Genomic DNA, 20,409 nt, shown 5'->3' on the forward strand with positions numbered 1-20,409 from the left:
CCCGGGGGGAGGCGCAGGGGGCTGGGCGTGCGGCTCAGGGCTGGAGCGCCTGCCTAGCATGCGTGAAGCCCGGGTTCGATTCCTCAGTCCACAGAAAAGGCCAGCAGCGGCGCTGGGGCTCAGGGACCGCCCCAGGCTCTGAGTTCAAGCCCCAGGACTGGCCGAACTAAACTAACTGATTAACTCCCAGGAGGGTTGTAGGCATTAGGCCGGCCTCTGGGCCTCAGCTCCCCCAGCCCCGGGGTCCGGGCCCTGCAGCTGCCCCTCCCTCTCCCCGCGCAGACCCACCCGCGCTCCCACCTGCCTCACTTCCTACCCCCACCCCCACGGCTACCTAGACAGTGAAAGGCGCCTTGTGCTCCTCCTCTAATAAACCTTATAAACTCTTTCTCCTGTGCCTGCCTGCCTCCGCGTGGCCCCCTGGGATGGTCGGGATGGATCCTTTCAAGGGTAACCCAGGGTACTCAAAGGAACGGGACTCAGGAATTCCCATGACCACACTTGGGATGGACTGTGGACATCCCGGCCTCCTGTGAAGCAGCAGAGGAGGAAGGCTTGGAACCAACACCTAGGAGAAAACCCCACAGCACAGACGAGAGGCTGAAGTGACAATGAAGCCTCGGGGAGAAGAGGTGATCCCTACTTGCTCCCAGGAGCAGGTTCTTCCTACAGGTGCAGACTAGGAGAAGGCATCTATCCAGAGGTGAGATTTTGGTCAACAGAGACCATGAGCAAAGAGGGGGGCCGTTAAGGGATGGTCTCACTCGTGCGCTACTATCCTCATCACATTTAATCCTCACAACACCCCTGTGAGGTAGGTATTATTGCCCCATCTTACAGATGAAGAAACTGAGGTTCACACATGCCCAGGGGCACATAATTAACAGCACATGTCTACAATTCCAACACCTGGGTTCTTAGCCCATCCATGCCTCAGCCAGGATGGTAAGAACTCTTACAGTAGCAGAAAGACAGCACAGGGACATCAAGATAGATACACACACACACACAGAGCAAAATGAACACTGAGTCTATCCCTCCATTTCTGTACTTCTGGTTCAAGAGCATTTGTGGATACCCTTGGCTAAGTGATTCTTAATATTGAAGAGAAAAAAAATCTAGGCACTGACAGCTCACTTAGCTATTTAGGAGGATGAGATCTGAGGGTCCAGGTTGGGAGACAGCCAAGTAACCAGCAAAACAGGTGGGAAGTGGGGACACAGCTCAAGTGAAGATCATTAGCCATGAGCAAAAGAGCAGAGTAAGACAATCTCGGAGTTCGAATTCTAGTACCTGCATACACACACCCAAATAGGAAAGCAACCAGTATACCACAGGGCTGGTACGGCAGTGGTCAGCCTGTGGCAGCCTCCTCAGCCAGGCTTCCCGCATACTGAGCTAAGGCCTATCACTTCTGAAATGAGTTAGACCGAGGAGCAGGATATGCCCTCTTCTGATGGGAAAGAGGCAACTCCAGTGATCAGACTTCTCTGCTCTTCATCTTGGTCACCTCAGTTTTGACAAATGACTTTTTCCTGGTCATCCCTCTGGGAAAATTGTTTTGCACACTGCCAGGATAGAACCAACTGGCTGACATCAGATTTCTTTTTCAGCTGTGCATAAATAATGCCGGAAGTCTATTCTCTTTTTATTCAATACCCTCTGTTTCAAATGTTACTTTTGTTTTCATCTTGAAAGGAGGAAGAAATCCAGATGAGAAAGAATGGCCCAGAAATTCAGTGCAGAGATGTTCACATGGATATCATGGGGACAGACAACCCGTTCTGGAAGGAAACAGATTTCTAAGATGAGACAAACATACCAGAGGGAGGGAGCCTGTGGCCCCAGTTCTGGGTCACCACACTTGCAGCCTGTAGGGAAGGGAATGCTGCATGCAGTGGGAGGGCAGCGAGGGGACAGGTGTGCGGAGAGCTGCTTGCTGGTGCCCGCAAGCAGGCAGCTTTCTAGCAGAGGCTCGAGCTGTGCCAGCACACTCTGGCTACAGACTCAGAGTGTGCAAGCTGTTGGTTTCTGGCATGGGTTGAGGAAGGGCTGGAAAGACTACAACACACACAAGCTGAGGTTTCCAGAGACAGCAGGACACAAGAGGGTACAGAGACATGGGCTTCACGTGTTGTAGCATGTTGGCTTTGTGGCTAGACTCTCCAAGGAGAAGCAGCTAAGTTTTTCACGGAATCTGATGTTCCCATGGCTCAGATGAGGCTCCTTGGACAAAGAAACTTGGTATCCAGGAGTTAGCACTTGGGAGTTTCGGGCGAAGGCCACCGAGCACCCACCTTCAATGCCCATTCCTCCTCCAGGACATCAACCCTTCCCTGTAAACATTCACACGGCACCCGCTGACACACGCTCATAGCTTCCGGAAGCCCAACATTGCGTCCTCATCACTGTGGACGGAGAGGTTTTGCCGCTTGACCTGTGGCTGGGGAGCCCTGCTCTCCAGGGGGCTGGGGGGCCGACACTGTAAACATGACTTCTTGGCCTGATGATGGCAAGGCTGTGTGCTGGGCTCGCTGCCTGGGGACGGCGGTGAGGTAGATCCAGGAGCGCCCCCCGCACTGCCGTCCACAGAGTTTGTGGGGCTCGTGCTGCTGATGGAGGAGTACCCTGAGCTTGTGATGTCTTTGCCCAGCTCCCTCCTGTTGCAGACAAGGGGCCTGGGCCCTGGGATTGGTCTGTGGGTGGCTGGCCCCTGGCGTCCCCCATCCTCTGGGCAGGCCTCGTCGTCGCTGGATTCCTGGCAGCAATGCTCATCTGGGTTCAGGTAGACCACGGTGACATCGAGGATGCCGCTGGGAGCTGTCACTGTGGGAACAGACAGCTCGAGCATCAGGGGGAACCCTCTGCTTGGTCACAGCCCAAGCAGCCCCGTAGTTCAGGCTGAATATCCCATCTATCTGGCTGAAGGCCTTTGTACAGCTCCCGGTGACACATGTCCCTCAAGGCCAGAGAGTCACCCTCTGCCGAGGCCAGCAGGAGACAACACAATGGCCATGGAGTTTACTGAATCCCTCATGGACACCAAGGTGAGTCACTGGACAAGCAAGAGAAACTTGCCACAGCCAGACCAGTCCTGGCCAGAACATGGGAGAAATTCCCTTCGTGAAGCCCGTCGGGGGTAAGTGGTTCATATATCCTACACGGCACATCTCAGTGCTCTAGAAATTTCATCAGAAACTCCAGACAGAGTCTCTGTCTTCCCTCTGCCCAAATGATGTCCTTCAGCCAAAACAGAACCGGCTGGAACTAGACATGGGTTTGGCCTAAATCTCCTCATGGTGTGGAAGAACCTCTCACTCAGTTATTTTGGGGCTCTCCTCCCATGATTCCCCTGTGTCTGGATGCCCTTCTATGGGGAGGGTGTGAGGCTGGTTGGCCAGGCCCAGGTCTCCACGCAGGGTCCTCTGCTGCACACAGCACTGGAGGCCAGGAGGCACTGGGTCGGGCATCTTCTGCAGAGTCTCCCTCCGCCGCACCCAGGCCCAAACTCACCGTCACCTTCCTTCTCGCCCTCACTTTCCTGGTCACCCTCGTAGCCGGAGCAGCAGTCCAAGCTCCAGTCCAGGAAGCTGCCCAGCAGGGTCTCCTCCTGGCTGGACAGCTCTGCGGTGGGGGTGGTCACGAAGCTGCCCCTGTCCTCCTGCACGCTGTTCTCCCGCTTCCTGTGAGGTGGGAAGAGCCAGACAGCCCCCGTCTAGACAGCAGCGTCGGAAGCCAGACTTGGTCCTCTGCACCTGCCTTAAGCTATTGGCCCTGACAAGGGTCTTGAAAGGTCTGCTGGGTAGAAAACGCCACAGAGCGTTCTGGAGAGCAGGGGCGTGTCTAGAGGAAGAACAGCAGTGCCCTTGGCCTGTGTGAGTCGTGGTGTGGCTGGCCATGATCAGGGTACTAACTTCTCTACCCCTCTGGAAACTGGCAGGAAGCGCATCCTACCCACTAGACCTGCCGTTCTGGTAAAGGGCTGCACATCTGCCCTCCTGGGGTCAGGGCAAGAGGCTGAAGCGCTGGCCTGGCCCTGGGAGAAACTGCCATACTCAGGACCCTTTCTGCTTCCTGATTTTAGGGAGTCGGGGTGGCTGCCCCAGTATCTCTGTGTGAGTGTGTATGTGTGTGGGGGTGTCTCTCCTGGACACCTGATAGGGCTATGGGAGACTGGGGAGCAGATTTTACTGGAAGGCTGGGTGCATGAGAAGAGCACATTTCCTAGGGCACAGACACATGTGTCTGTCGTGGCTTTCCTCGTGTTGACCCTGCCCCTGAGGCGTGGGGTGCTGCATGCAGCGAGGTGTCAGAGGCCCTCTGGAAGCCCAGACCCCCCATGTTCAGCCCAGTGAAAGTGCCAGTGCCAGGAGCTGGAGCTGCTTCCTCCAGGCTCCCCCAGAGCTCAGGGGTCTGTGGAGGCAATGAGAGCAGCAAAGTGGGGCCCACACACATGGGCTTTTGTGGGATTGATGGGAGCTCTTCAGATGGGGGAGGCAGGGAGAGGCTGTCCCAGGAGAGCCAGCCAGGGTAAATGGGATTACACACAGGGAATGAGAGGAAAGGAAGTGAGGAGGGCAGTAATCTGGTTACAAGCCAAGTGCCATCATGGAACCGAGTGACGCAGCATGGCTCATGGTGGTGTGGGCAGGGCCAGATCTACCACACTCAGAATAATCTTCCTCCAAGGAAGCAGGGGAGGCAGCGGCCCCTGAGGAAGGATTGAGGTGTGGAGGTTGCCAAACTCAGGAACAGCCCCAGGTTTTTGCGTGGGACCTGCTGTTTCTCCAACAAAAGTCTCAGATGGCTGTTGGATCAGCGAGGGAGTGTGAACCCAATATGGCCGAAGAATCAAACAGGGAACCTGGGCTGGGGCGTGTGTAGCCAGCATCCCATGGACAGTCCTGGCCAGGGGAGGGGGGCAGGAGGGGGAGGACTGACCGTTTGGTTCTCCTTCCCGAAGGAGAGCTGAGGAAGGTGTGGATCTCCTCAGCACCGAGGAAAGTCAGGGGCTCCGGGGTCTCTCGTTTCACGCCCAACACAGCACACAACTGGCCATAGCTCAGCGCCTGAGGAGAGGCCAGGGGTGATGAGAGTGAAGGGTGCCCCAGGCAGGACTGAGGCCCAGGGCCACAGAGCCCGCCCCACCCCGTACCATCCCCACACGCCGAGGGGGGGGGCACCTCATCCTGGCTGATTTCTTCGTAGCGTCTGTCCTCAAATCGCTGCTTCACAGCTGTCAGAGACACCTGCCGGTAGTCCTTAGGGACATCATCGTGGAAGCTAGAAAGAGCCACAAGGCAGACACTGAGGGTCTCCTCCCCAAATTTGTTTTTACTTTTCTTGGAAATTATGAGTTTTAGCACTCAGGGCCTGGCTGGCTAGGCGGGTGGCCACAGGGTCCTGGCCGGCGAGGCGGGTGGCCACAGGGTCCTGGCCGGCGAGGCGGGGGGCCACAGGGTCCTGGCCGGCGAGGCGGGGGGCCACAGGGTCCTGGCCGGCGAGGCGGGGGGCCACAGGGTCTTGTGTTTCTTGCTGGTCCAGCCTGAGACTGCACTCTTACCTCCCTGCCTCTTACCTCCCTGCATAGCTGGTATTACAGTCTTGCACAACTACCCCTAGCTTGTTGGTTGAGCCTGGGGTCTTCACTAATGAGGGTAGCCTCAAACCAAAACATTCCCACTCTCTCTTCCCAGAAGGCTGGTATGAGCCACCATACTTGTTCCCCACCCCAATTTTAGTCCAATTCCCTCAGTTTGATAGAACTACAAGCTTTCCAAACCAGCCCAGTGCTAGGTTCAGGTGACTCACACATGTAACCCTAGCTTCTCAGGAGACTGAGAACTGGAGGATCAGTTGGAAGCCAGCCCAGGGAAGAAGTCCATGAGAGTCTTTTTGGGTGTTTTTTTTTTGGGGGGGGGTTGGTTGTGGAGCTTGAACTCATCGTCTGGGGTGCTGTCCCTGAGCTTTTTTGCTCAAGGCTAGTGCTCTTCCACTTTGACCCACAGCTCCACTTCGTTTTTTGAGTGGTTAATTAGAGATAAGAATCTCAGGGGGACTTTTCTGCTTGGGCTGGCTTTGAATCTCAATTCTCAGATGTCAGCCTCCTGAGTAGCTAGGATTACAGGTGTGAGCCACTGGCACCTGGCTTCCATAAGATTTTTATTTCCAAATATAATCTAGTAAGACACGACCTGGATGAATGCTCAACCAGAAACCAGGGCAACTGCACAGACACTAGCAAGGTGGTCAGAGCCAAGGTGTGATGTCCTGGAAGGGGCCAAGTACCCCAGAGAGAGCTTCTGTGGAGTAGCAGGAAGCTAGCACTTCCTGGCTCCTTAGGCTGAGGACTGAAGAAGCAGCCTAGAGCTGGTTAGGAAGACCAGACTCTGAGGGAGGGAACCAAGAAGTGGGAGTCCATGAACAAAGTGGAGGAGGAAGTGACGGGGAGGCAGCTGCAGCCGGGGACCCCTTTGCCCGCACGTCCCCCCATCCTCTGCTCACAGCCAACAGACTCCCTGGCCCGCGCTGGCCCACCTGCTAGTGGTGTGCTTCCTGTAGGAGAAGCTTGGCCCCGTCTACATGCCAGTCCCTCCCCACATCTGCTCCGTCTCCACCTGACTTTCTGTGATGCTGTGGCCTGTGGTGCTCTGCAAACTTCACGGGGAACAGCAGCATGAGGTGAGGGAGGCGCCCAGAGAGAGGGAGCACAAGTGTGGAGGCCACAGCGGTGGGGTGAGGAGACCAGGCACAGAGTCAGCTCAGACGGGCACAGAGGCTCCATGTGGGAAAGAGCCTCAGGGCAGGGAAGGTGGCTCAGTGGTAGAGCGCTTGCCTAGCATGCACTGCATGAAGCCCTGGGTTTGATTCCTCAGTGCCACATACACAGAAAAAACCTAAAGTGGTAGAGTGCTAGCCTTGAGCAAAAGCAGCTCAGGGACAGTGCCCAGGCACTGAATTCAAACCCCAGGGCTGGCAAAAAAAATAATCAATTAAAATGTCAGCCTGGAAGACTCCCTTGGCTGCCATGAAGCAGCAAAGCACCCAGGGCACCTGAGACCCCTGGCTGGCCTTCCCCCAGCTCGGGCATTTCCTTGGAGACGTACCATTTTTTGTGAAGACTGAAGACGCAGGGAGTGAGGTCTTCCAAGGAGAAGCCAGTGAGGTCCCACAAGCGCGGGGTCCAGGGCTGTGCTGGGGAGGAAAGCGGGCCAGGGTTGTGAGGGCCGCCTGGTCCACACTCACAATACAACTTTGCCAGCTGTGTGTGACAGGCTCCCCGAGCTCTGTCTTGTGATCCTTTTAAAATGGCTTTGGAAAAAAAAAAAACCCTAAAGAACATACAACCCGACTGCCACAAATCCGAGAAATACTAAGCTAGAACCACCTTGGTATCTGTGGAATGAACTACCGTGGTTCACACCACCGTCTTCCTCTCCAGCACGGATGGAAACTCACTCTCTGGCTCTCCACTGGCTGCCGTCGGAGCACCCCCCAGCACCAGGACCCGGGAGAGGGGCTCCTTACTCTGCCTGTGTATGGCTCTGGCGAGGACCAGCGCTGCGCAGGCCAGGTGGGCTGGGGCGTACACGGAGAGGCTGGTGTGCAGCAGGGACAGCTCGCAGAGGAAGCTGCACAGGTGCTGCGTTCTGGGCGCCACAGGGATCAGTGTCAGCAGGACGTCTTTGTAATCCACCACGGTGGGGATCTAGACAGAAGGGGGAGGTGAATGGAGAGCCTCCTCCATCCACTCCACGTGGAAGCACGGCCCAGCAGTGGCACAGCCCTGATGATGCTCAGCGTGAGCCCAAGCTCAGGCTTCAGGCCCTCGAGGGGGCCCAGCCGCCGCTGGCTCTGGGGCTCTGGGTGTGGCACAGATTGCTGTCCTCTGGGCCCACTAAGGCCCTCCCAGGACAGGCAAGCTGGACACACTTCATCCACTTCTACTTCCCCTGCCCTCCTGAAACTTCAAGCACAGACACAACGTGGATTTAAGGGGAAGAACACCTTCACTTACTCGAATCTTCCCTTCCAGGGTGGACATGATTTCTCCCATCATTCTCACCAGGTCTTCGTACTTGTATGTGTTGTCTGTGAGCCACACGGCCTCTCGGATGGTCAGGATCTCTTTACTGATGAACCTGGAGTGTGGAAATGGGGTCTCAGCCCTGAGCCCACTTCCTGAGGCAGGCTAAGGAGGTGCAGGGCTCTGGGAGGTCTCGATGTAAGGAGGGCACATGGTTCTGGGCTTCATGACGCAAGCATGCTATACAGCGTGGCTGGCAAGGAGCGTGGCAGATGCTCAGAAGAGGCAGGGTGTGGTGACCTCTACGTATAATCTAGTTCCACAGGAAGTGGGGCTCAAGAGATCAGGATTCACAGCGAGGCTAAACAAAGAAGTGTGCAATACCATCACGCCCGTGGAAGCGGAAGGCGTCATCCTGGCTGTGCGGGAGGGGTCAAGCCGAGCCTTCTGACGCATAAACACAGATTCTATTTGAAAATTAACTACAGAAAAATGGACTGGGTGTGTGGACTGGCTCAAATGGTACAGAACCTGCCTAGCAAACACAATGTGCTCTTGCTCTCTCTCACACCCACACACACACAGTACTAGAAAAAAGATTCAGGGCTCGGGAATATAAAACAGAATGCAGAGTCCAACCATCATCCTTTTCTCATATGACCTCATACAAGGACATTTTCCCTCTTTTTAGTGATACTGGAGTTTGAGTGAAAAAAGCATTGTGAGAATCGCCTTCCACATTGCTGTCCAAGATAAAACAAGGGTGATCGGGCCCTGGCTCAAGGGAGGCAGGTTTGGGTAAAATGCAGGGAAGTCAGGAAGCAGGCTGAGTTCTGTCATGTGGCAGGCTCACAGGGCGTGGGAGGTGAGATGTCTAACCCGCTGTGTGTCTGTGAACACCGAGGACCTAGGAGGGGGCCTTCCGCCACCTCTCTAACAGTCACCCTCGAAGCTGGGAAGATGGTCCAGCTATGCCAGCAAACAGCACAACAGCCCAACAGCTGCTGCTCTGCCGAGGAGCAGCCCACTCCCGAGTGCTCTATGTTGGAGCCAGTTAAGACCCTCAAAATTAACTTCCCAAGCTGGTACCGGAGCATCATGCCTGTAATCCTATCTATTCAGGAGGCTGAGATTTGGAGGATTGCAGTTCAAAGCCAGCCCAAGCAGAAAAGTCCACAAAGACGTCTCCATCTTCAAAACTATTCAGCAAAACCAGGTGCCAGTGGCTCACACCTGTACTCTTAGTTACTCAGAGAGGCTGAGATCTGAGGATCGTGGTCAAAGCCAGCCTAGGCTTATCTCCAATTACTCACAGAAGTGGTACTGTAGCTTAAGTTGTAGAGCGCTAGCCTTGAGCAAAAGGAACTTAGGGACAGCACCCAGGCCCAGAGTTCAGGGCCCAGGACTGGCAAAAAAAAAAAAAAAATCAGCAAAAAGCAGGACTGGCAGTGTGGCTTAGATGGCAACAGGTGAGCAAGCAAGCCAAACAAGTGTAAGGTTGAGTTCAAAACCTGGTATTGCACGCGTGCACACACACACAGCAACAAAAATAAAACCTCACTTCCCTTAAGATTCTGCCAGCAGCCCAAGGACAGCTGACCATACTTCAGCCCAAGAAGAGCCAACACACACAAGTGCATGGGCCAAGGGGTTTCTCACCGGGTACAGATGACCATGCAGGCAATGCCCAGCAGCTGCAGCTTGAACCGGGGCACCAGCCTCCTCCGCAGGTACCGGTCCACACACTCCACCGTCAAGTGTAGGCACAGGCTGGAGAAGTCTTTCATTGTGGCCACTTCCACCAGCCAATCTATCAGAATGTACCTGTGGAGAAGACGTCACCCCTGAGAACCAGGACAGGCTTCTCCAAGGACCACACTCTCAGTGCGCATTTGTGGACTCACAAATGGCTAGAGACACCCTGCCCCAGGAGCCCCCGGAGGTTGTTCCTGGGAGGATGAGCAGAAGGAAAAACACAGGGCACAGATCTTTGAGGTTTAAATTGGCCAGGACTAAATAGACTAGAAAGTTCTCCTGAACAGTTAGACTTAATAAGCTTAGTAATTTGACTTCTAAAATGCACCCCTGAAATGTATACATTAAATATGCCAAGCATGGTGGTAGCCTCAGCAATCAGGAGGCTGAGGCAGGAAGATCATCAATTTAAGGTCCACTTGGATGACACAGCAAGACTTTCTCAAAAAACCAACACAACAAAGAATAAGGGCCAGATGTATAATATATATTATATTATAGCATATAATATATATTACATCCGGGTGCTGGTGGCTCAAGCCTGTAATCCTAGCTACTCAGGAGGCTGAGATCTGAGGATCCCGGTTCAAACCAGCCTGGGCAGGAAAGTCCATGAACCTCTTATCTCTAATAAACCATTCGAAAACCAGAAGTGGTGCTGTGGCTCAAGCCATAGAGTGCTCACCTTGAGATGAAGAGCACAGGGACAGTGCCCAGGACAGAGTGCAAGCCCCATGATGACCAAAAAAATAAAAATAAATAAATAAGTACATACATACATACATACATACATACATACATATATATATATATATATATATATATATATAACACACGAATATGATATATACTATATATATAGTAATATATAATATAAAATAGCAAGACTACTCAAAAAAGCAAAACAGTGTAAGAGTCAGACATTCCTCCACAGAGAAGGAAAGAAGAGCTGGGGGTGAGTGGGGTGGAGTAGGGTGGGGTGAGATGCCAGATACCAACCACAGGCCCAGGATTGTGAAAGCACTCCAGCTTGAGGCTGCCAACACGAGGGCAAAAGGGTGCTGGATTCCTGGGCCGTGTGTATGTGATCTTGTGAGTGTGTGTGTGTGTGTGTGTGTAAGATTGAGCTTTTCTTGGGAAGAAACTGCCATTTTTGAAACAAATAAATATATATATATTTAGTGTTTTCGTTGGTAGAAGGCTTGAACTCAGGACCTGGTTGCAGTCACTGAGCTTGTACAGATAAGCCATAAAGAAAATTGGTGTTGCTTATCATTCACTGGCCTATGGTTTCCTCTCTAGCATTCCATCCTTAGCCTGTCAGAAAAAAAGGCTCTATTGCAACTGTAAAAATGGAGGACTCAAGTCCTATCACTTTAGAAAGATGTTCACACAGGTTACATGTTCTATGGTTTTCTTTTGTTTTTAAAAAAAGGAACTGGGAAGAATGGAGCAGGGTATTTTCTTTATAGTTTTGCTTAGACAAAACTTTTGTTGTTTATCTTGTCACGGGGCCCGTCCCTGGGTTCTTTTGCTCAAGGCTAGTGCTCTACCACTTTGTGCCACAGCTCTATTTCCTGTTTTTGAGTGGTTAATTGGAAATAAGAGTTTCATAGGAATTTTTCTGCCTGGGCTGGCTTTGAACTGCGATCCTCAGATCTCAGCCTCCTTAGTAGCTAGGATCGCAGGTGTGAGCCACAATGCCCGCTAGTTTATTTTTAAGGGAACCCCCCCCCCCACACACACACACAATGCAAGGACCCTAGAGGGCTGGCCGCACTGCCTAGTAACAGATCTCTTTGGTAGCCTTCTGCCCTGGAATCAAAGACCCGTGCCCTGAGATGTCGCACCTCATTGTGTCATTGAGCCCCTCCTGCACAGAGAAGATCTGCTGCTTACTGACAACTTGGGAGGACTGGAACAGCTGCCAGACGACCTCTCTGCAGGCTTTCCCTTCCAGTCCGAGCTGGTTTCCATTTGCACAGGCTTTGGCTAGGGCCAGCTGAAAGACAAGGTCAACATGAAATCGAGCAAAGCTCGAGTGAAGGTAGAAAACAAAAGTATGAGCATTTCCTGCTCCCTAAGCCTTACCAACTTTTCAGACCAGTCAAATACTTTTGAGTTGCTGTTTTTTAGAATAATACAGCACAAGCCACTATTTTTAGACGATGAAGCATCAGTTGCTTTCGTACAAATCCTCAGCCAGTCTCCTATCTATGTTTCAAAACCTGCCTGTTTCTGTTCACCCCAAGATGTGAAAGTTAGGTGCTTCTTTGGGTGGGGTTCAGGGGTTGGAGCTACACTGCAAAGTGAGAAGAGCTGCCTGGATGTCTTGCAAGATCTAGGTTTAAGATCACAAGCAAAGTGGGGACCCCTCTATTCTTGGTTTCCTCTTTCATGAATCTGTACATTAACAGTCCTTGGATTAGCAGGTGAGGACAGACTGATAAGTATCTGGATTTGGCATCATGGATTTCAGATGGTTCCCAGAAACCATTTCCTTCTGAATTTTCCCAAGCATAGCCTGAGCACTGTCCCTGAGCTTCTTTTGCTCAAGGCTAGCACTCTACCACTTGAGCCACAGCCCCACTTCCAGCTTTTTCTGTTATGTGGTGCTGAGGAATCAAACCCAGGGCTTCATGCATGCTAGGCAAGCACTCTACCACTGAGCCACATTCCCAGCCCTCTCAAGCACTTCTGACATAGCATTACACATACATTTGTGACTGAGGTTTACATACATTTTAGCTTTCTTTTGTCCACCTAATAGTAATATAAGGTTTTCCATGTGATTAAACACATATAGACAACTATTTTCTGTATAACATTCAATGCTACATCTACTTCTTGAGCCATCCCTTCAGTCCAACTTTTTTTTTTTTTTTAATCTCCAGTTAATTGGAAATAAGAGTCTCTTGGCTTTTTCTGCCAGGGCTGGATTTGAATGGTGACTCTCAGATCTCAGCCTCCTGAATAGCTAGGATTACAGGTGTGTGCACCTGGCTTGTTGCATCTGTGGTTTGCCTTGGATTTCAATACTCCCACCTATGTCTCCCCCACAGCTGAGATGACAGGGGCGTGCCACCTCACTAGGCTGTTAAGATGGGAGTCTTGTTAACTTTTTGCCTGGGCTGACCTCAAACAGCAATCTCTAAGACAGAAGGAGAAAGGCAAGCTCCCATGTTACCTGGGCTTCCCAGTAGCCTTTTGTAGCAAAGTCCCTGAGTTTCCGGAAGCTGTGGAGGCATCGTCCAGGATCTGACACCTGTCAGCGGGAGAAAGATACCTCAATTTTTATGGGATGTGGGAGGAACTCAGAACTGACCCATCAAGCTCTTAAGTGTCCCTGCTCCTACCACCAGAAAGGCTCTACCTCTGCTGTCTTCCCAAACAGTGGTGGTTGTTTTGGAAAGTAGCCCACCATTCAGCTATGCCTGACAGCTCACAGATCAGGAGTTGTGAGGACCCATACTTTTGCCAATAGAACTCAGCCAAGAACCCCCTTCCCAGACCAGATTCCACTCACATCCGTTCTTCTGTCACTTTCCCAGAGGAGGTATGAACTGGCCAGACAACCCTCGTGAGCAGACTCTTCAAACAACTGGCGGGCCTGCTTCTTCTTCTCTTCATCCTAGATGAAGGCCAAGCACAACTGGTTCTTTCCTTACCCTCTGCTAGTTACTACGTCATCCCAACAACCATCCATCCTCTTAAATAATCATATTTGTGAATTAACTGAGTCAGAGCAGAAATGACTTCTCTAGAGACATTTCAACGTGCTGAACAGCCATGAGAAGCCTGGCCTCAGAGCTCTGGCCTCAGCCTCGGGGCTCTGCTTTTCTCCTGGAGCTCAGCTCTCACAACCCAAGGCCTGTGCTTCACACGAGGTGCCAAAGCTAATGCCTCAAACAGCCTGGGCATGGTGTGGGGGCTCTCTTCATTGCTTTAGTGGCCTTCAGCATCCCTCTCTGTAGCTTTCCTTTCCTGAAGCTATTACAAAGGCACTCACTGATCACAAAGCGCATTAAAGCTTCCAGACCAGAAAAGCACAGATGTCTGTAAGACTCACCAATGGCCAAGCCAATAACAGACAAACAGGCTAGCACCACTGGCTCAGTTCCGAATGCCTCTGTGCTGCTCTGCCTCTTACCCATGCTGTCCCATTTAATTCTCAAAGATACTCAGAATCCAGGTCAGGTAGGCTCAGGGCCCGCCCTGGAGGCAGAGAGAGTGAAGCCAGCAACCCTGCCCTGACCAGCTTCAGGTGCCTCTAAGGGCAAGAAGGCTTGTCTTTTATATTCACTTTGCACAGCCATTTCTGCTGTTTTTCAAGTACTTCCTGGAGTCTAGCCAGGGATTTGCAGCAATTCTACTCACCTCAAAAAGATTTAGCACTCTTCCCAAACAGTGAAGTATGGATGCTTTATGAGTCTTGAAAAAAGGAGAAAGAAGTGTGATTTTCAGTAGGAAGAACTGCCAGGTCCTGCCCGCCCTGCTGTGCAGCCCCTAACTTCACACCATGGACCACACCTCTATTTCAGTCTTCAACTTATGCAGCCTGAACCCTCAAAGTTTCCAGCTGCAAACACTCCCACTAAGAGCTCTGTGATCACCCTCTGGCCCTACGGCAATTTATTTCCTCCCTCCCTTCTTTTCTTCACTTCCTAACCACACCTGTTTGGGTAGGCAAAGTGCTAGGGATAAAATGCAGTACTCTGAGCGTGCTAGCCAAATACTCTACCACTGAGCTACACTCCCAGCCCTGCATTTCCTATTTTGTACGTCCATTTCCTTTACGTCCCTGACTTTAAATAGCCCATGGGGTCTGCCTTGGCTTTCTGTGACCCTTTAGCTGGTTTCAGGTGCTGCCCCCGTGCCCCTTTGCCAAGACTCACATTCTGTAACTGGCACTCTGCCCTAAGGCTCTCATGAACCACGGCCTTGCAACAGCTTCCAGACACCGACCATGGCGGGCGGATGAAGAGCCAGATGAAGGGCTCGGCACCCACATTCAGTCGCTCTGCCAAACTGAAGAAGTGAGAGGCCTTCAGGCCATTCACTTCTGCACGGGCTTCATCAGACACGGAAACTGCAGGGCAGACAATAGAATAGAATCCAGGATGTCTCTGGTAAATGGGATAAACTTCTCCATAATCATTTTGGAAAGTCTAAACACTTAAGCTTCCTGAGCTGGACACCGGTGGCTCCTGCCTGTAATGGTAGCTACTTAGGAGGCTAAGATCCAGAGGTTTGCTGTTTGAAGCCAACCTGTACTTAAGGTGTGGCTCAGGAGGTAGAACACCAGTTAAGCAAGGCAGCTGAGTTCCAATTCTAGTCCCGGCCAAAAAAACCCCAAAACAACCCAAAAACAAAAAGAAAAACCATAAGCCAGCTATAGTGGAAAGTTGCTGGTGTTTTAGGACAGAAGAGCCCTTCTAGACTAGCGTGCCTTCCTCTTCTCTTCTTTGTCCAGCTTCAGGACTGGTTGGGTTGGCTCTTGCTAAGAGTCCTTTGGGAAGCCTGAATTCTTGCTACCAGAAGATGAACCTCAAAGGCATGGTCCCCAACCTTCCTCATTCAGAAACTCCTGCCTGGTCCCCAATAATGAGTTGGGGGAAAGGTTCTTTTGGGGATAAGAATGTTCTAAAATGCCAGGCATCCATGGCTCATGCCTGTAAATCCTAGCTACTCAGGAGGCTGAGAGCTGAGGATCACGGTTTGAAGCCAGCCCTGGCAAGAAAGACTGTTAGAAAACTGGAAGTGGATGGGCTGGGAAGGTGGCTCAGTGGTAGAGTGCTTGCCTTGCATGCATGAGGCCCTGGTTTCGATTCCTCAGCACCACATAAGCAGAAAAAGCCAGAAGTGGCACTGTGGCTCAAGTGGTAGAATGCTAGCCTTGAGCTGAAGAGCTGAGGGACAGCGCCCAGGGCCAGAGCTCAGGCCCCATGACTGGCAAAAAAAAGAAAACTGGAAGTGGAGCTATAGCTCAAATAGTAGAGCATGAGCCTTGAGCAAAAGAAGCTCAGGTACATCGCCCAGGCCCTGAGTTCAAGCTAGCACTTTACCACTTGAGCCACAGCACCACTTCCTTGCCTTTTCTGTTTATGTGGTACTGAGGACTCAAACCCAGAGCTTCATGCATGCTAGGCAAGTATGCTACCACTAAGCCACATTCCTAGCCCCCCAACCCCTCCCCCAAAGTTTTGAAACAGCGGCAACGGTTACAAAACTGAATGTTATGAAACCACAGTATTGCATACTGTTGGTACAATGCTATTTGACAGGAAAGTGGGGGCAGGACCTGGACTTTCCTGAGGCTGGAGGACGGGACTGCTCCCTCAGCTGGCCAAGGGCAGGGCCTATTACTTAGCAAGATACCAGAACTTTTAGGAACAGGAAAACATTTCTATACCTAAGCTTTAGCAGTTTGGAAGCTGGGACAGCACAGATTGGGATTGCTCATCTTTAGGATGAGGAGCAGATTAAGTAGAAGCAGGCAGAAGAGAAGCCTACATGAGGATTTTTTTTTTATTTGGTCAGTTGTGGGGCTTGAACTCTGGGCCTGGGCGCTGTCCCTCAGCTCTTCAGCTCAAGGCTAGCTCTCTACCACTTGAGCCACAGCACCACTTCTGGTTTTCTGGTGGTTAACTGGAGATAAGTCTCACAGACTTTTCTGGACTTTCCTGCCCAGGCTGGCTTTGAACTGTGATCCTCATATCTCAGCCTCCTGAGTAGCTAGGATTACAGGCGTGAGCCACTGGCGCCTGGCATACATGAGGATTTTTCAAGAAGTCTGGGGGAAAAGGTATATAAATGCTGGCTCTGACCCAGCCTTGCCACGGGGATCTATGGCTCTGACTAAGTCATTGTCACTCTAAGAGTCAGACATGCTGACTCTGTCCAAGAGCTCCACAGGGGATGTCTTAAAAGTGAAGGCAGGGGGTCTGATTCGTCCTCTCAGTCCTTGTTCAGAGACTCTGCTCAAAGTTATTCTTGGCTGCCCCAAATTCAAGGGTTTGGAAAAGTAAGCAATAACTCTCAAAACCTAAATCGGAGTATCACCGGCCCTCACAGAAGGTCTCTGGATACAGGGCACTGAGAGAGGCAGATACAGCAAGAATAACTAAACTGCTAGTACTGGGGATGTCTTTGGAAAGAACTAATTGTGAGGGGGTGGGGCGAGGACTCACGGCCTTCATTGTAGAGGTAGGCTATACCCAGCTTCACCGCAGCTTCAAAATTTCCCTTTTCAGCAGCCCTGGAACATTAAGAACATAACACGTCACATTACGTCGCAGAGGCCATGTACTGCTGCCACTGAACTTAGCACGGACTACTTCTTTCTTTTATCCATTCTACCCTACAATATGTATAAACCTTAAAAAACATGTTCAAAGGAAGAAGCCTGTCAGTCATAAGAGATCGCAATGTTATGGTTCCATTTACATAATGTCTAGAGTCAGCAAGAAAATACAGTAGGGGTAGACTGTCTTCTAGGGTTACAGGAAAACAAGAGGAGTGACTGGGAACACCATTTAAGTTAGTGTGATGTTTGCACAACTCTGCATATATGAAGAGGAGTGAGCAGTATACTCTAAGTGCACAAGCTGTATGGCGAGTGGATTGTGTCAAGAACTATGTGCGTTTTATCCAGGAGGAGACCAAGCATGGCCACAGCAGCACCACATTGTGTAATTGTGGTTGTAAGTCTACCTGGGGTTTCTGGCAGCTCAAGTGGATAAAGACCTAGGTAAACTTGGCAGGAAAATCCCCTTTAGAGTCGTGCTTTTTTCCAGTTTGTTAAACAAGGAGGTTCAAGGCTGAGCCACTGGATTTTAAGGTTAGCTTCTGGAACCATTAGTAGTTTTGGAGGTGGGCCCAGTGGCTTGCACCAGGGCTCGTGATAGACTTCCCTTGGGGTTACAAGCCTAGCAAGAATGTGGAACCAACCAATGAATGAAAGGCAATAAAATTGAAATTACATGATTTTTTTTTTGTCTTTTCTTTTTTGGTACTGGGGATCGAACCCAGGATGTTGCACTTGCTAGGCAAGCGCTTTGCCACTGAGCTAAATCCCAGCCCTGAAATTACATGATTTTGAATGAAGGAAAAGAAGGCTAAAGCAGGTGAATCATGTTTGGGTCACAAGGGAATAAATCACAGGCCAAAGGGGATCCACGGAAGCATGGCGGGCGTGGGAGGTGATGAGTGAGGAAGTGGTGTACCTCACTAGCTGAGGCCTACAGCCCTGGGTTACTCTCAAAGAATGAGGCAAGGTTCTGGGAGACAGCAACAGGAAAATAGATCCCTGGATCAGGCCATGAGACCCAGACTGAAATACCAAGAAGCTCAAAGGCAAGAGCAAATCAAGCCATCTTTCTCAGGGCAAAGATACCTTTCAAAGAGCTTCAGGTTCTTTGGAGAAGGCCACAGTTCCTGGAAATTGGCACAGGCCCACACGCTTGCATGGTTGTCTACCAGATACTTCAAGTGGGAATGTACCTGCAGAGCAATGAAAACCAGGTGTGGGTTACATAGGGATTGCCTCAAATCCCTGTTCTTAGAAACTCCTGAAGACAGGACAGAAACAGATACAAAGCCTTCTGTCCCTTCTTTATACAAAGGTTTTTTTTATTTGTTTTGTCATGGGGCTTCAACTCAGGGCCAGGGCTCTGTCCCTGAGCTTTTCACTCAAGCCTAGCAATCTAACACTCTGAGCTACAATGCAACTTCTGGTTTTCTGGTGTTTAAAGATAAGTCTCATGGACTTTCCTGCCTAGGATGGCTTTGAACAATGATCCTCAGATCTCAGCCTCCTGAGTAGCTAGGATTACAGGTGTGAGCCACCAATGTCTGGCGCTGTGTGTGTGTGTGTGTGTGTGCGTGCGTGCACCCTGGGGCTTGAACTCAGAGGCTGGACTGTTCTTGAGCTTCTTTTGTTCAAGGCTAGCACTCTACTAGTTGAGCCACTTTGACTTTTTGATGGTTAATTGGAGATAAGAGTCTCACAGACTTTCTTGCCCAGGTTAGCTTTGAACTGTGATCCTTTTATCTCAGATTCCCTGAGTAGTTAGGATAACAGGCATGAGCCACTGGTGCATGGCTCCAAAGTTTTGTTCTGACATAAGAGCACCAAGTCTTGACTGTATAATCAACAAGGACTGAAATTGTTTTCATCTAATGACTTACAGCTCGGACAGCAAGGATGTCCTCAACAGAAAGCCATTTCAGGATGTGAAAGAGCACATCTTCCGGGAGATTCAAGATAGTTAGGTTTCGGGGTCTCCTTCTGATTCTTCGCTTAGTAGGGTAAGAGAAACATTTGGCACATCTACAGTGGATCACTTAAGGGAGAAAAAAGAAGTCATGATGAAAGGAAAAGTTATATATGAATGAAGGCAATTTAAATCACTGTCTCTTTGCATCACAAAATGAACTACTCCCAAAGATTATAAAGGAATTGCATTATATGAACTACAGAAGACCTCATCATTTGTTAAATATCTAGCAAATATTCACAGCAAATTTAAGGTATCATGCACCCTGACCACTGGAAACTTTCTGACCAAGAGTCTACATTGCAACTAGGAATGGGAAACAGGCAGCGAACACTGAGGAATATTTGCCTTGAATCTCATGCTCAGGTAAAGCCCTTTGAACCACTAGGGTGTTTTTTCTTTTCTTTTTTTTGCCAGTTCTGGGGCTTGAACTCAGGGCCTGGGTACTGTCTCTGAGCTTCTTTTTCTCAAAGCTGCATGTTACCACTTGAGCCACAGCACCAGTTCTGGCATTTTCCGTGTATGTGGTACTGAGGAATTGAATCCAGGACTTTGTGCATGCTAGCCAAGCACTCTACTAAGCCACATTCCCAACCCTGGCATTTTTTTCACTTCTATTTGCACACGTGACTAAGAAGCAGAACATACAATGAGGATCCATGGATTTAAAGAGTATAGGTTTGGAGCACAAATTGAGAGTCAATTCTGCAGGAAGTCAAAAGGACTTGAGAGGCCAGGCCAGTCCCTCTGCAAATCTCTGCTCTGCAAATGTCAGAGCTGAGCAGGCCATGAACCTCCCTGTTGTCCTCTGTAAAATGGGGAGTTGATAGCTACTCAACAAGGTTGTCAAAATTCCAACCACCCCAACACATAGCTTCACACAGAGTGATTGCAAGCACTAAAGGCCGGACATGTCAGCTGCTGCCCAGTCAAGCTCCTCAGATGACTCTTCCATCTCCCCACACTGGGTCCTTTCAACTCAGCTTTATCCCTTCTTTTACAGGAAAATGCCCTGGGTCACGATTCAAGATCCTGCCTCCCAGTCTACCAGTTCTCCAGTCTTTCCAATCCATTCTTCCCAGATAGCTGCTCCTTTCTGTATATAGATGATTCCCTCTGCGGGAGTAATAGCCGTGGCTCACACCCTCCTCTTGACCTGGGTTTTCCTGTCAGAAACTCAATGCGCTGCCAAGTTAAAAAGATGTATTCCCAGGACCAAGATCCCAAAGATCATACCGTATTACAAAAAAAGTTTCTGCATCCACCCATTTCAGAACAAATGCCTGAAAAGATTCAGTAACCACTGTTAACACCCCAAGTCCCACGCCCAAAGCCCCGTAGGTGGACGCG

The 20,409-nt window shown here is 50.6% G+C and overlaps 2 protein-coding genes across 2 annotated transcripts in view; both read right to left on the reverse strand.

Annotated features, from left to right (window-relative positions):
- Positions 1-2,310, reverse strand: part of LOC105981890 (chromosome unknown open reading frame, human C16orf59) — a 7,624-nt gene extending 5,314 nt beyond the window's left edge. The window contains exon 1 of the mRNA XM_013011240.1: positions 2,263-2,310. Coding sequence (XP_012866694.1) covers positions 2,263-2,310 — 48 coding nt within the window. The remainder of the gene's footprint in view (positions 1-2,262) is intronic.
- Positions 1,399-20,409, reverse strand: part of Ccnf (cyclin F) — a 29,561-nt gene continuing 10,550 nt past the window's right edge. Inside the window, exons 3-19 of the mRNA XM_013011241.1 lie at positions 19,359-19,365; positions 18,971-19,125; positions 18,177-18,283; positions 16,972-17,039; positions 14,677-14,870; positions 14,159-14,212; positions 13,308-13,412; positions 12,969-13,046; positions 11,632-11,783; positions 9,686-9,850; positions 8,018-8,141; positions 7,528-7,708; positions 7,107-7,194; positions 5,184-5,283; positions 4,942-5,069; positions 3,514-3,683; positions 1,399-2,826 (exon numbers count right to left, since the gene is read on the reverse strand). Of these exons, the coding sequence (XP_012866695.1) occupies positions 2,372-2,826; positions 3,514-3,683; positions 4,942-5,069; positions 5,184-5,283; positions 7,107-7,194; positions 7,528-7,708; positions 8,018-8,141; positions 9,686-9,850; positions 11,632-11,783; positions 12,969-13,046; positions 13,308-13,412; positions 14,159-14,212; positions 14,677-14,870; positions 16,972-17,039; positions 18,177-18,283; positions 18,971-19,125; positions 19,359-19,365 (2,331 nt within the window). The 3' untranslated portion in view covers positions 1,399-2,371. The remainder of the gene's footprint in view (positions 2,827-3,513; positions 3,684-4,941; positions 5,070-5,183; positions 5,284-7,106; positions 7,195-7,527; positions 7,709-8,017; positions 8,142-9,685; positions 9,851-11,631; positions 11,784-12,968; positions 13,047-13,307; positions 13,413-14,158; positions 14,213-14,676; positions 14,871-16,971; positions 17,040-18,176; positions 18,284-18,970; positions 19,126-19,358; positions 19,366-20,409) is intronic.

This window comes from Dipodomys ordii, unplaced genomic scaffold (genome assembly GCF_000151885.1).
Source record: "Dipodomys ordii isolate 6190 unplaced genomic scaffold, Dord_2.0 Scaffold14, whole genome shotgun sequence".
Taxonomy (NCBI): domain Eukaryota; kingdom Metazoa; phylum Chordata; class Mammalia; order Rodentia; family Heteromyidae; genus Dipodomys; species Dipodomys ordii.